Source organism: Rutilus rutilus (assembly GCF_951802725.1).
Source record: "Rutilus rutilus genome assembly, chromosome: 11".
Lineage (NCBI taxonomy): Eukaryota > Metazoa > Chordata > Actinopteri > Cypriniformes > Leuciscidae > Rutilus > Rutilus rutilus.
Window position 1 is genome coordinate 38,004,581 of NC_140216.1, and position 16,092 is coordinate 38,020,672.

Here is a 16,092-nt window from a genome sequence, read left to right on the forward strand (position 1 = left end):
CCAAATATAATAAATCATGAGTCACGGGTAAGAAAGGCGTGTCATCATCACACGCTGACCAATCACAGGTTACGCTACAGGTAACTTTTTAGACTAGTGTGCCCACTCTACAACGCCAAGCAATACACAGCGCAGGGGAGACTTCTGCTTGGGAGAAGAATGCCATTCGGCTCACGTCTAACTATCATTATAAAAAATAAATTCTATATGAGTCTATATAATTTTAGAAGATATTTATCAATAACTCATGGTTATAATATTTGCCAAAATCGTAGCTTCGCAGGCAATCTTCCGGGTGATTGAATTGTGCCAACCAATCAGTGCCCGCTTTTCTCATCACATGACCTTTCCCCAGAAGCGCTCCGGAGTGTTTGCTCTAGTTGGCGTTGCTTGTCGAGCTCGCGCTCATGGCGGCTGCAGGGTGGGCGCGCGCAGTCCTGAAGCGCCTCAGTTTATGAACGTGAGAAGAAAGAAATGCGCTAATAATGTGGCGGGGATAAACCAGACAACCGTTTTTACATTTTAAATAATGTTTGCAGAGGTAAGCCATGATGTTTTGTCCTTTTATTGTATTTCCTGCTGTATTGAGCTGCTGTTAGCTTAGCCGTGTGTTACCTGAGCAGGTAAATAAACACACACACTGAAGTACACACACAGTTACACACATTAGCACACACACACGCGCGTCTTGTGTGCAGGATTACACACAGTAATGCGAGGGGATTATATGTTTCTGAGCACTGACAGTAAGTCTTCAGCTAGCTCAGCTAACATCAGCTGTGTCTGTTACATGTATGTGTGTTTACATGAGTAGTGTGTGTGTGTGTGTGTGTGTGTGAGAGAGAGAGACAGTTGTGTGTATAGGGGCCATGGGTGGAGATGATGGGTATTTGTGTGTTTTCTGCGTGTCTCAGCTTGTTGATGTTGAGATACGTCGTGGCATGTGTGTTAAACTTATCATACATATGTGTACGTGTCGTTTGAGCGTATGATTATGTATTTACACTACAGACATATGTTGAAATAAAATGCCAGTTTTGCGTGTATGGGAGAAATAAAACCTTGTAAAGGCTGCAGTTCAGGCCATAAGGTTGATTATGATGACACACCTGATAACAGACACTGGTTTTGTTTGTTAGTGTCATATCAGTATCTGATCTTGATGTGTTGATACTGAAAAAGCAATAATAATGTAAACTGTAATGTGTTTATGATGAGAAGCCTGGTTCTGTTTGTTTTGCCCTTGTCTTAGGTTTTTTTTTTAACCTATCAATATATGTGTATTGTTTACTAAAATTAACAATATACTAAATTATAAACACTTGTTTTGGCTAAATGTAGTCCAGATTGTAATGTTGGTTAAATCATGCCTGATTGTATGTGGTATTTCGGTCTCTGAATATGTTCTTGTAAAGTGTAAACATCTAATTTGCCTTATTGAGGCAGTTAAACCCATGCAGACTTTGTGTTGGATGATAAAGTTGGTCACGTGTGGATTTTATTTCAGTTTCTGAGCATATTTATAAAGTGACATACTTGTTTAGACTATGCAAACATTGTGGTATGGTTGGTTATGATGGCAAAATAACAGTCTGGTTTCATTACACTTAGCCTACTGTCTGGATGTGTCATTTCACCCTCTAATTATATAGTTTTAACATAACTCCTGTTTGGGACATTTGCAATAAGCAAATTTATTATTGTTTTCAGGTGCATATATACTGTATGCAATTTTAGCATCAAATCTGTAATCAAGAACAACAGGAAAACTCATAGAAATGAATTGGTGAGAATTCTGGGAACCTGATTATTTTGTGAATAGGTGTGTTGCCTTTTGTTTTAGCTGTGAATGATTGTTTAAACTCATGCAAATATTGTAGTATAGGCTAGTTAATCATGACAGGCTTGTTGTGTGATACTTGCCCTCTGTTGGGGTTATTTTAGGTCATCACATTTATTTAATTAGAAACTAACTTAAAGATTATTAAACACCTGTTTTGTTTTGAAGACAAGCTTGCCAATTGTTTGCGTGGCACATTTCGTCAATGAAAATCGTGCATTTGTCAAAAGGTCAGTGCATTGTTGAAATCTGTGTGTGTTTGGTCTCCTGATGACAGGTGGATGAGCTGGATCCTCTTGAGTCGCCTGACCCGCTGTAAGAGCGTCCTCACGTGTCTCTGCCGGCATATCAGGACTTGAACGCATTCACTCCGTCTTTGCATTTTAGGGCTGGACCTCGAAGTTAATGCACGACAGCAAATGTTTTACTAGCCCGTGGCGTTGAACCACAGAGTTTCAGGTCAACCTGCTGCTGTGACGCATGTGATGTTATATTACAGGTCATTTCGTTTGTTTGCAGTAAGTACAAATAGAATAGAATTATAGGAATTTCATGCACAAACGACAGAGTTTTTTCATGTTTGTTTCTTCATTCCTTTTGTTTCCTCAGTAAATTACAAGTAGGCCTATGTGTTCTTGTACAGTGTGCCGCCGCTAGGTTGTGTGTCAGCCGAGGAATGCCAAACTGTAAATGTCCAGAACTTGACTATCAGACTCGTGTTACGACACGAGTGGCTCAGTTCACCTGCGCACTGAAGCTATCCCAGCATGCTCTCTGCCTGTGCCCTGTTTATGCCCATCACAGCTGTGAGATGTATGCTGATGTAAATCGTATTATCTGATCCTTATCAAAGCTTTTGTGAAGCTCCTGGTCATGATGCGGTGTTAGCCTAATTAGCTGAGTGCTATTATCTAATACTGACAATTATTTCACAGTAACACCGTGACCGTAGCCTGTGCAGAGAAGGAAGCTGCTTGTTTTTTGCTGTGATATAGTTATATGTACCTAGACATAAGATTTTGTTTCACCCGCTTTATCATCTGCCAGGCAAAAATATTATTTCTGGGCTCCCTCCGGCTAAAGTTTTTTCTTGTCGACTTGTCGTTCACTTAAGCCATTAGTTGACCTATTGCATATTAATATTTAATTACTTAAATATATACTGGGGGAAATACTAAACCATAATGAGCCTTTACTATATACAGCCTAGGTGTAATATATAGCCTGTAAGCTTGCCGCAAAGCACTGACAAAAGTAATAAAAAAAATAGCAAGGAGACATTTTAATTATTTGTTAATAAACTAGTGCTTTCTGAGTCAGTGTCGGCTGCAGAGATGAAGCTGGCGATGCTGACTCGTCATCGCTGCAGATATAGTGGACGTGCCTTTCTAGAGTTGTCAAAAAGTACTGACTTTGGTATAGAAATTGAAAAAATGTGACGCTTTGAGCGCTGTTGAGCCGATTCGTGAACACCTCTGATTGCCTATTGTACTCGCGCGCTCATCGGAAATCTCTGTGATTGGCTACAGTGATCAACGTTTCAAAAACATGGTGTAAATATACATCAATGACGCTCTTCACCGAGCGCTTACACCGATACACACGGGAGTGATTGAAAGAAGCAGGCGTCATTCAGCAGAGCGGTCCGCTAATAGATGCAAACACTCCCGTTCCCGTTTTTTAAAACACTTCCAAACACTTCCGTGTGCTCTCAAATGCTCCCGTGCGTTGATCATTGTAGCCAATCACAGACAAATCCGATGAGCGCGTGAGTACAATGGGCAATCAGAGGTGTTTACGATTGCGCTCAACAGCGCTCAAAGCGACACATTAAGCGACTGGTACCCAAGTCGGTACTTTTTGACAACTCTATTTCAAACGGATTACATAATCAGAGCATTTGTTTTCTATCTGAATTGGTTTGTTTAAAAGTAGACATTTCAAGCTTTCTATAGACATATTTCTCATGTCTTTAAGTATGGCAAGTATACGCTGAGCTTCGGTACAGTTCAGTTTGTTTTCTTTACTTTACAAATGGACAACGGTTTGTTGTTATTTTGAGTTTCCACAAATAAGAGCAATGATGTATAACTCTTATCTGCATGACCAAAAATGAGCATTTTAAGTTGTTTCCACTGTTATCAAACACTTGGATATGCGCCTAATAATAGCGCACATTTATCTAGGTTAACGTTAGAGCGAGCGGCCAAGTACAGGTGCTACTACTTGCATGTTTCAAGTAAGCTTTTTAAGAACATGGCAATACGTGTAATGTAGTAATTTGGTCTGTAGAGAACTTTAACTCTTTTATATATAAGTGCAGTTGGCATAGATCTGGATTATACACGCAGCTTTTGGTCTCTGGGAAGCGGCACTCGAGCCTGGGGTATTTACACACGTCTTAAAATAGATCTCGGTGACAAGCCTGAATTAACGCCAAAGTCTGAGGAGTTGTGCCAGATCACTCTTGAAAACCTTTGGGATCTCTGATGAGCTCTTCTCAGTGCCGAGTCACCCTCGATCTGAGCTGAGAATCATGTTCTGGAAACATCCGTGACCGTGTATCACGCGCCGGTAGCCGTAGCATGGCCACGCAGCGTAATGTGAATGCATTTTGCGTTTTGATTAAGAAGGCGGAGCTTGTTTGCTGTAGATGATTGAATGACCGTCGCTGGATAATAATCTTAACCTGGCTGAGGTCTTTGGTGGCCCATTCTGACATAACAGACTGAGATCATTGCTGTTAAAGGGATGGTTTGGAGAAAAATCAACCTAGGGTCCTTTGCACCATGACCTCGAGCCAAACACCCCCCCCCCCCCCAGAAGCCTTTTTTCCCCTTGGTCGAACATTATTAAAGTTAGAGCTTATTTAGAGATATCAGCCGAATGGTTTAGTGCAGGCGCTAATGGATCCAAGGTTGTATCCTGTAAATTACCCCACTAATAATGCCCGTCAAGGTCACTTCAGTGATTTGGGAAAACAAAGCACGTAAAAGTCCTGGCAGAAAACGATGCATTAGGATGTAGTGTAATGACGCCCAGTTCCAGGAATACACTAATATTTTGTTGGTAGTACCAGTTTATAACAATTATTACTTAACACTAAGTTGTCAACACTTCGTAAAAAATAATAATTCGTCGTTACACTGCATCCTTACGCATCGCTTTCTGACAGGACTTTTACTTGCTTTTCTCAACTCAGTGAAGTGACCTCGACGTCCAGGTTAGCGGTAGCATTAGCCATCAGGCAAGTGTTATTTAAATAAACTCCTGATGTACTTACAAACTTTCCAATGCCTTGTTTTATGAGTACAGAACCTATTTGTACTACTGTAGAAGTTTGGTACCATTCTGGGCATTATTAGTGGGGTAATTTACGGGATACAACCTTGGATCCATTAGCGCCTGCACTAAACCATTCGGCTGATATCTCTAAATAAGCTCTAACTTTAATAATGTTCAGCCAAGGGGAAAAGGCTTCTGGGGGGGGGGGTGTTTGGCTCGAGGTCATGGTGCAAAGGACCCTAGGTTGATTTTACTCCGAACCATCCCTTTAAGAGTCCTATTAAGGTTACATCTTTACACCTTTCTGTCTCATATGAAAGCCTGATGATTAGGCTAAGTTAAATTGGTTGATTTATTTGTCTTAGTCTTCCTACTGGTAGAGACGGTCACCTCATGTTTGGCTGCACGATATTGGGGGAAAAAAAACCTGATATTGCAATATTTTGTTTTTCTGCTATATTTATTGTGATATGAAAACAGTTTCACCAGATGACTTGAATAGCTCTATTTGGAAAGAGTTAATAATTGTGCAATTATTGACATGAATCTGCACAAGCACAGATAACTGGCCTGTACGGGTCAACTACAGTACGATCCCTTTACTCGACATCGCACACCCTGCGGTGTGACCATCATGGATTCGCACGTCATTATATCAATGCTAAAATGATATATGCAGCCCTCATGTGATCTGCTGTGATGTGAAAACATGTTAAAAGATAAAACGGCTTTTGGATTATTGTGTGTTTGACGACAGAGATCAGCTTTGGTTTTCTAGTCCCCCGTATGTCATAATCTGCTTTTATCTTCTTTAGAGGTACGAGTTTGGTGGCGATAAGGGCCGAAACCTGTTTTTTAGAGAGCACACGGAAAACTTCCCACAGTCAAGGACGTTTTCCAAACAGTTAGATTGTATGTGCGTTTGTGCAAATCTCTTTATCTAAAAAACACAAAGCATAAACTGCTAATATTAACTAGTCCATATATTATTAGACTTTTTGAACTTTGATAAAAACCAGTGAATGTTGATTCTGAACAGATTTTTCTCCCCTTCATGTTGTTTGATTGATGTAGTGGATAACTTTGTCTTTGGTTTTTGGCAAGGTGGCATTCAGATATCGTTTTCCCTCATGCCTGATACCTTTTTTTTCTCTGTTATGTGGTCCGGTGTCACTGTTTTGATGGCGTTTACTTGCACACATTGAGACCAAATGCAAAGCAGACTATCATTTTGAGGTAGACGCATCAGGACTGTTTCGTAGCCACTACACTGGCTATTTAATCAATTAAACTGATCATTGTTTTGTATTAACTCAGCCTTATGTTGTCCTGTATGATTGACTTTATTCCACAGAGCACAGGAGAAAGTTTGAGTAATGTGCTCTGCTCACTGGCTGTGACGTTCATGCTTCATAATGAGCACAAAAGCACCTTTAAAATCGCCTGTATGACTTTTTTTACCCATCTTTAATTTCAACTGATCAACATTTAAGTCAATCTTCCCTTCAAATTAACAGTGAACTGGTTCAAACATTGATGATAATGACTTAAATATCAGCACAGAAGTTGTGCTTTTTTGTAATTTTAGGCAAGAATATTCTACAGAAATTCATTTTTGTTCCGTGGAGGAAAGAATCTGTTTTGAGAGTGAATAAATTATATACAGAAGTTACATTTTTGGGTGAATTATCCCTTTAATTGAGACAAAACAGACATTATTGATTCCTCAGATCATGAGTCTGTTGAGGAGAAGACGGGCTGTTGCTTTACTAAGTAATCAGATGCAATTATACTGGACAATAAAACCCCACAGACACACATTAAAGGATGTTCCCAAGCCTTGTCTAGAGACAAAAGATCCAGAGACTTGAGGGTGCAATACTCTTATAAGTTGAGTCTTAAGCAATCATCATCATAAAAAAAAAAGACCAAGCAAGAAAATGTACAAATCAGAAAGTATATGATATATTATATGCTATAACTAGACCGATATATCGTTGTCTTGCTCTAATAGCATCCACCATAGTGTTGTGTTGTGTGTAAGCTGGTGTTTCAGCTGGGATAGTTTGCCAGCGCCCTGTTTTGCAGTCCTGTGACACACCACACCACGTTTGTTTGTCCCTGTAATAACACATACCTGCATTGTGTCTGTGGCATAGGATGATCTCTAGAACGCTACAGCCGCATCCAGACTGGGTTTGCTAGGCTGTTTGCCTAAATCCACATGATGTCAGCACAAGTCATGAATGATTCACGGGTCACAGAGGTCAGCAGGTCAGGACTAGGGTTTGTGGTCTTGGGATGAATACGTGGTCTAATGGTCTTGTGTGGCCAGGCTTTCAACAAATTAACAAAAACTGCACACTTTGACAGGAAAAGACTTTTGATTGACTTTCTTCATATTCATCTAGATCGCTTTCTTTTACTCTTTTGCAGTCTTTCTTTTCTTTTCTTTTCTGTTTTTTTTTGCACCCTCTTTGCACTTTATTTTCTTATTTTCTTTTGCTCTCATTATTTTCTTCATTACGAGCATTTCCGGGGTTCTCAGAAGCAGAAGTTGCCTTAGTTTTATGTAGTGGTGAACGGAAACTACAACAATATCATTTTTACATGCTCATTTCCTCCAATTGCAAAAGACAAAATCCACGACAAGAGTTTCTATGACTTTCCAAAAAAAACCCAGAGAGGTTAATTTACGTTAATCAGTTGTATTGGAAACACTCACTCAGCAGCGTTAACTATTTTTCTCGTTAATTTAATGTCAGGGTAATAAAACAGTATGTAAATAGATAAATAAAAAAACTGGTTTAAATTCAAACATTTAAAAAAAAAAAATAAAAAAAAAAGTTATAAAAATGTCAATAATTATCGATACCGAATGATACGAAACATTATATTGTGATAATTATTTTAGCTATATTTCACAGCCCATAGTTGCTAGATTTACGCTGTTAAAGTTACCAAGAAATCAAAATAACAAATGTTGTTTTTTCAGGAATATTGCAGTATTTAATATAAATTATTTATAATTTTGTTACATTGAAGTGTCACGTAATCTTGAATCAGAATAGCTTCCCCTCCCTCTCGCAGCATCTCTTCTCTGACGATGGGGGCGGGGCAACCTGTCACTCACATGAGATCAACCAATAGCAAACCAGAACCAATCAATTCCCCACGGAAAACAAATCAAGCCCCGCCCTACATTTATTCTTGTTCCAGAAGTTCTTGTTCCGTTTCACTCGGATATTCGTCGCAATGGGCAAATAAAGACTATCACAACTTCTGTTTCATGCCGACTTTAATAACTGTGGAAATGCGTCATCGCAGTCTCTGAAAAGGGTCCGTGAACATTTGATCATATTTTTGGGAGATGTTTATTTAACACACGTCAGCAGGACATACTCCAGGTCCGACCCTTCAGATCTGAGGCACACAGAGATGTGTGTGTGTGTGTGTGTGTGTGTTTCAGGAGAAGGAAGAGAAAGGGCAGAGATTGGGTCACTGAGTTTCCTGTCCTGGAAAAAACAGGAAACCTGTCCACTGAACACATTCTCTGTCACACTCAATTCATCTGTCTCATCCCCCGTATAGTCTTTTAAAAACCTTTACCCGTCTGCTGAAAAGCTCCAGCAGCGATTTCAATTCTTCTGGGTCTTTGTTATGATGATGATGATGATGATGATGATGATGATGATGATGATGATGATGATGATGATGATGATGATGATGATCAGGAGCAAAATGCAACTTTTTAGCATTTTGTTCTGTAACTTTGCCACTTTAATTGCAATGCAAGAATGATAATCTGACCACTGCTGACTTTATCTGGCAAGAGTGAATCACATCAGAGAATATGAATGTTAAAGAAGAGCTCAGGCATGTTCACATTAATGTAAATACAAACAAAATCACAATGAGTCTTGATGTTTTTGTGACAGGTGCTCGCAGCAAAACAGTGCCTTTGTCCTAAAGATAAAACATTAAGTTAATGAAATAGTGCAAAATACAATTTCCTGGTCTTGAAATGTCCTCAATTCACCCGCTTTTGGAAAAATATTTTCGACCCTGATGATGATGATGTTCAATTTGAGTTGTTCAGAAGCTGCAGGCGTGTCTTTTATTCTGTATTTTCATGTATACTGTATTCATGCTGCTTTCATTCTGATCTCACAGTGAGCCAAAGATAAGAAATAATGTTGTTAACTGTGTGTGTGTTTCAGGCCAGTCTGTCCGTCTGGGGATGGGGGGGTCTGGGAGTCGTCCTCTTCCTCATCTCATTTGGACCCTTTGCCATCTTTTATCTGGCCTTCTACATCCTCTGTTTCATTGGCGGGTAAGTGGATCCCACATTAGACCCTCCGTAACACCTGGTGATGCTCTAGCATGATCTCTCCCTTCTCTCTCTCTCCAGGGGTTTTGTAGTGCTGCTTTTATTTGGAAAGACAAACTCAGAGAAACACCTGGAAAGGTGCGAACACTCCTACCTGCCATCGACACAGACGGCCATACTGAAGGTGTGCAAGCGCTTGCATCCGTCTTCCTTATCATTGCATTTTAAATTATGTTTGCCACAACACACAAATGCATTTGTAATGCATTTAAGTAATATAGTATGTAATGCAGCTTTTTTTCATATAACTTTAACAATTCAATATTTTTTTCAATGTTGCAATAACACGGCCCAATTGACCCTTCGCTAAGCCACGCCCGAAAACCGCCACAGGCCAATCGTGGCTTAGCAACCGTAACTAGGCAAGCTTTCGAGCGAGGGAAACGTGGCGAAGCGTTGTGCGTATGGATTGTGCAAATCTGATACCCGGTATCCTAAAAGTTTGGACGGGGTGGTGGATTTTGTTCCCTTCCCGAAACCTAAAACCCAAGGGGAGAAATGCCGGGCGTCATCTTTATTTATGTAGCGCGTTTAACAATGTAGATTGTTCCAAAGCAGCTTTACATTGATAATAGGAAATTAAAAGTAAAGTGTTTTGGCTTTATAGCAGCTCTAGAATAAAGTTATTGTCCAGCTCGTGGATCAAGCAGTGTGATTAAAGGCAAGACGGAGGCTCACTGACATAACTTAACGTTACTTAAAATTATATTTCAGCATTTTGTTAATCGACGGCCAAACTAGTACCCCAATCCGATCGCGACTCTCCCGGTGTTAGTTCTAGTAAAAGTAAAAGGTAGTTAGTAAAAGGAGGGAACATCAGGGGGTTTGCCGGAGATCTCCAAGGAAAAGGTTGGTATGCAAACTTAATCAGTTCATAACAGTAGTCACTAATGTGACCCACGACGTGTGAGCAGTTAACGTTAGCCTGGCGCGCTACAAATATAAGCGGGAGAATGTTATCATTGCAAAGTGGTCAGGCTAATGTCTTGTGTTTATTCCACAATACTTATGGATAAGCTGTTTGATTTATAATTATTAGATTATTTTCAAATGTCACTCACCCTGCTGTGCATGCACATAGCTGTTCCTCAATTTGTGTGTTTCCCATTTGAATGGTCAGCGTACGAGGCGGCTGCTGCTTGCACTGGGACCTAACGCTATAGGCTTAAGCTTCAATTTTGATGAAATTATTCTCTAATCGGTTGCGTATTATGTCGTGGATATATCCCTCGAATGCATACTGCAGTCCCTTTTGTTTTGCTCTCTCAGATTTCACCTGTTCGCCAAAAATGACTAATTATCTCCTTAGGAATGTCTGAAACCGGTGCATACATACTGTAATAGACGTGCCAGGCGCAAAAGCTTGACAGGCGTAGCAACAGTAACTAAGGAGGGCGGGGCTTAGCGAAGGGTCAATTAAATTGTTTTATTTTTTCAGCAGTTCTCGGTTGTCTTTTACGATTTTTTTTGGGGGGGGGGGGGGGGGGGGGGGGGGGGGGGGGGGAGGTAAATGTATGATTGAATACAAATTTATTAATCAAAAACATTGGTAATCCAATGATGGCATAAAACCTTAATAAAAATGTCATTAATATTCTAAAATGTAATCAAATGAAAATTTAACAATTCATTTAATATTTGCCAAACATAGTGCTGCACTTTAAACAGGTTTACTGGCAATATTAGAGGATGGAAGAAAAATTTATGATATTCCTTAATTAAGTGTCACCGTCGTTTAAGTTGACTTCACTATATTACAATTAAATCCTAATCTAATCATGACAAACTATATATCGCTGGAAAGGTCTAAGACTCCTAAATAGATATTTTAGCACAGTTTTTTGATACAAATTATGTAGGAACAGAAATAGATTAATTTATGACAAGAGTGCACCTCAAAAAATCTACATAATTAATAACAGGAGATCTGACCTTTGTCACAAAAAGTCGACGCACACACTTTTAATAATTGAAACGTTGGTTTTCATGCTAAAATTTCATAAGAAAACATACAATCTAGTATTTGTCAATAAAAAATTCTAAAATAATATCTTCTAAAAAGTATAATATATATATATTATAAAAATTACGTTTTAATAATTGTAATAATATATTATTTTGGTTGGTTGTAGTGAAGAAGTTTGAGTTTCTGTGTATATGAAAGTGAAGTACATTTTGTGAAATGTTAAAATTGTGCTTGTGTTCCACTCCTGAGTTTTAAGTCTGTTTGTTGTTTGTTCCTCAGGTTTCGGAGGAGATGAAATCAGAGTCCAAACCCATCAAGATAGACCGTCGTCTGACAGGATCCAATATCATAGATGAGCCACTGCAGCAGGTACTGTCAACCAAACCAAACCGACGGAGTGTGTGTTTGAGGAACCTGTGGTTTCTCTACTGATGAGCATTTTTCTCAGACTGTCGAGTCGTTTGTTTCTGCATGTGACATGAGTAAGACGCTGGATCAGCTAGTTTGAGGATTTAGGCTGAACTGGTGTTCAACTGATGAGCACATGACACTCGCTTCAGCTTGTTTTCACTCAGTGCTCTCACATGCTTCACTGAATCATGTTTGAGTCTGCTTACAATGCATATATTCTGCAAGTGTCACTTTTTTTGATGGAACTATTTTCTACACTAGGTTATTTATTTTTTTTGCTTCCCTAAAGGCCACTTCTATTGTTAGTCAAATAGGTTCCTATTGATGTTGCATGTTCTACTCTTTCTTTGTCATAAACAGGTTGTTTTACTACTCCACCTTAGATATGTGTCGTACCAGCCAATGTACCAGTGTCACTGAAACGGTTGTTTAAGTTGCAGAATACTGAAAACATGAGCGGTTGTACGTTATTGGCTCTGTTCCAACACCTAACGAGCTGCCTGCGTAGACCGCTTCCAAGACATCATGACTGTCATGTACCGTGATGTGGAACCCTCTACATAGGCAGCAACTTCTGTGAGCCAAAAGTATCACTAAGCGTACAAGAGGCTCGTTTCTAAATTAATGATTGATTCCAAGAAGCATAAAAATACACAGTACAATTCAAAGTACACTCAAAATATTGGCTAAAATGGTTTATTTTAATTAGATGGAGCTATAATTTTTTTGTGTTGTATAATTTTTTTTATAATAGACGTTTCAAAACAGCTTTACAGAAAATCGTGATGTTAATGTTTATGATATCTTAATATCTTAAAGCCTAATAGTCAAATTTAGCAGATTAGAGTTCTGAGTTCTGAGATAGACATCTGAGATTTGCTTCACAATACACATATTATGCTTAATATAAGGGTATGTTAGGCATTCAAATAAAGTTGGATGGATATATATATATATATATATATATATATATATATATTAGTGTTGCACGGTGCACCGATATTTCAAAAGTATCGCGATTCTCGGAAATTAAAAACGTCACGATTCTTACATTTATTGGTATCGATACTTCTAAGAATGACCGCGTTCCAGATTTGTAAGGCCGGCGACACACCGGATGCGTGGCGTGAGCGTCTCCGCTGCGTGGCGTGTCCGTTTTTATTTCGGCTCCCTTGTTAACAGGTTAGCACACTGCCTGCGTGACACGCGCGCCCGAGCCGCGCGGAAAATGCGCGCATGCTAGAAATAGAACCGACGCCTATTTTTCACGCGACACGCAAGCGTGTTGGAAGCGTTTCCAGGCAAAATAGAATAGGAAAAGATGTTTCTATGTCATTTTGACACGAATACATATTAATAAATGACATTTTGATGTTTGAAAGTCTCTAGGTTTTGACATAAATGCAGATATAAATGTAATTAAAAAAAAATATTATCGATTTTCAAATACTGCACCTCTCAATACAGAACGAAATATTCTGTAGCCTATTTTGCCGTCAACACTGCCGACGTTGTCTTTGCTGCTATATATTTATGTTTAACATGAAGTATAGGCCTTCCACAACTCTCTCCCCACATGTCAAATATATCACCAATGAGGCTTATCATATGTGACCCTGGACCACAAAACCAGTCACATGGGTACATTTTTTGAAATTGAGATTTATGCATCATATTAAAGCTGAATAAATACGTTTTCCATTGACGTATTGTTAGGATATGACAATATTTGGCCGAGATACAACTATTTGAAAATCTGAGGGTGCCAAAAAAATCGAAACATTGAGAAAATCGCCTTTAAAGTTGTCCATTTATGTTCGCGACTGTGCTGCATTCACTCACAAAAATAAATGTTTTATATATTTACGGTAGGAAATTTACAAAATATCTTCATGGAAAGTGATCTTTAGGTAATATCCTAATGATTTTCGGCATAAAAGAAAAATCTATAATTTTGACCCATTCAATGTATTGTTGGCTTTTGCCACAAATATACCCGTGCGACATGTGACTGGTTTTGTGATCCAGGGTCACATATGTTACCAATATTAAACATTGTTTAATATAATCGCTGTTCATATTTTTATTCAAAGTTCAGAATCAAGATAAAGTTATTATCTTATGTTTCTTATGATAACTGAGATAATGCTGTTAAAAATGTATTATTTTTTTATCTTGAATGTCATTGCTCTAATTTATTTTTGATATTTGGATATTTCATATTTTGTTCAAATGTTTAATATATCTGCTGTTCATATGTTCATTTATTATTTATTATTATTATTTATTAGTGTGTTATATGATTAGAATGTTGTCCCGGTTTTAAAATAAAGCACAGCAATGATATTTGAGAGTGTTTCTCCCTTTTCAGGAAAAGTATCGAAAAAGTATCGAAATCACAATTCTTGACTTGGTATCGGTATCGAAACAATAATTTTAGTATCGTGACAACACTAATATATATATATATATACACAACTTTATATAGAGAGCTGGGCGATAATATAGTTTTGATTTGCTATGTAGTACATATCACTTAACATGACTGTGCTGTATGTATCCGGGTAAAGTTGGATATACTAAATTGTTGTATAAATCATTATTATTAATTCATCAATTTCTAATAAATTTTACGTTCATAATTTGTTCATTTCTAATTAAATCATTGCAGTGCATTTTGGATTAGTCTGCCTGAGAAATTAGCTTAAACAAGGTATTTTAGTCGAAGGCAACATGATGTTACCGACTGTTTTGAACAGCTGTGGGCAGTGTGCCGTTTTCATGACATGACCCTGTTAAAACCATAGTATATAAGCTCTTCATGACCAAAATCATTACGCAACTCATTTTAAACTAGTCTGACGTTTTGAGGAAATTGTGTTAAAGTTAAACAGTCATGAGAGTGTGTCAGCAGGTTCGCAAGCTTTTCTGTTAAGTGTGGACTCCTTTGTGGTAGAAGCTATGGGTTGTTGTGTCTGTGCCAAGAAGAATTCAGGGGCACATGATCAAGAAAAATACATTTCCTTGTGCCTGATGTTTTTCATGTACATTAAGAGTTTAACAGAAAATAACGTTCTCATTATGGGGTGACATTTTCCACCTTAATTTGATTTCCAGAGGCAATTTTACCTTTTTTTTTCTAACCTTATTAGATGTACGTGTCATCTTTTTACATTAAATACTTAATCTGAGCGATGTCTGAAACTTTGTATTGCTAGTACTTCTCATGTTTATTGCCACCTAAAATGAGATAAAAGAGTCTGCTAAATGAATAATTGCACTTTAAATATGAAAGTGCGGCAAGTCACTTTCTTAATGAGTGAGTCATTGAATCATTCGTTCAACCGATTCGTTCAAATTTCTGATTCATTAACAGTTGTGTTTACAAATGGATCGTTGTTTTGTTTGGAACTATTTTCGTTGCCAAAATGAAGCAAAAACAGATAAAATTGACAATGCTGCGTCTAAAATGTTACTCAAAATGTTAACTTTTATTGAATTGTATTGTATTTTTACAATTGGGAAAAACAGAACTTTTGCTTGCGTGATATTGTTATACTAGATGACTTTTTGACATTATTTAAGTGAATAGTGTCCTGTTCTGATCCTCTTCTCATGTCATCCCTCAGGTCATCCAGTTTGCTTTGAGGGACTATATCCAGTATTGGTACTACACACTGAGTGATGATGAAACGTTCCTCTTGGAGATCCGTCAGACTGTCCAGAACGCCCTCGTCCAGTTCTCCACCAGGTGAGGCACCCGTCCGACCCGTTCACCCTCACTGTTGTGAACGGCACTGTGGTTTTCCAGGGCTGATGCAACACCCAACCACAAACCAAACACTGCATTCAGATGTTCTTACTCATTTTCCTTGGTAAACACGATGTTGAAACGGAGAATGTAACTCCCATGATTCATTGATTCTCAATCTTTCCGCTCCTCAGGTCTAAAGAGGTGGACTGGCAGCCGTATTTCACCACCAGACTGGTGGATGATTTTGCAACTCATCTGCGTGTTTTCAGGAAAGCTCAAGAGAGGCTGAATGAGAGAGAAGATCCTAAACAACGTAATGATCATTCTTTCCCCTCAATTCACATCGTCAATAGACAAAACATTTATCAATGGACAGATTAAACCAAGAAAAGCAATAATGGTTATACTTTCCAATAAGGTCCCATTCATTTAATGTTAAAGATCTC

General features: G+C 38.4%; 1 protein-coding gene across 2 annotated transcripts in view; it reads left to right on the plus strand.

The window, feature by feature from the left end:
- Positions 1 to 385: 385 nt before the first annotated feature.
- The window catches only part of snx13 (sorting nexin 13), a 34,759-nt gene continuing 19,052 nt past the window's right edge, over positions 386 to 16,092 (plus strand). For both annotated transcript variants that reach the window (XM_084423844.1, XM_084423845.1), the window contains exons 1-6: positions 386 to 541; positions 9,346 to 9,458; positions 9,537 to 9,639; positions 11,761 to 11,850; positions 15,522 to 15,643; positions 15,838 to 15,959. In XM_084423844.1, coding sequence (XP_084279970.1) covers positions 530 to 541; positions 9,346 to 9,458; positions 9,537 to 9,639; positions 11,761 to 11,850; positions 15,522 to 15,643; positions 15,838 to 15,959 — 562 coding nt within the window. In that variant the 5' untranslated portion in view covers positions 386 to 529. The remainder of the gene's footprint in view (positions 542 to 9,345; positions 9,459 to 9,536; positions 9,640 to 11,760; positions 11,851 to 15,521; positions 15,644 to 15,837; positions 15,960 to 16,092) is intronic.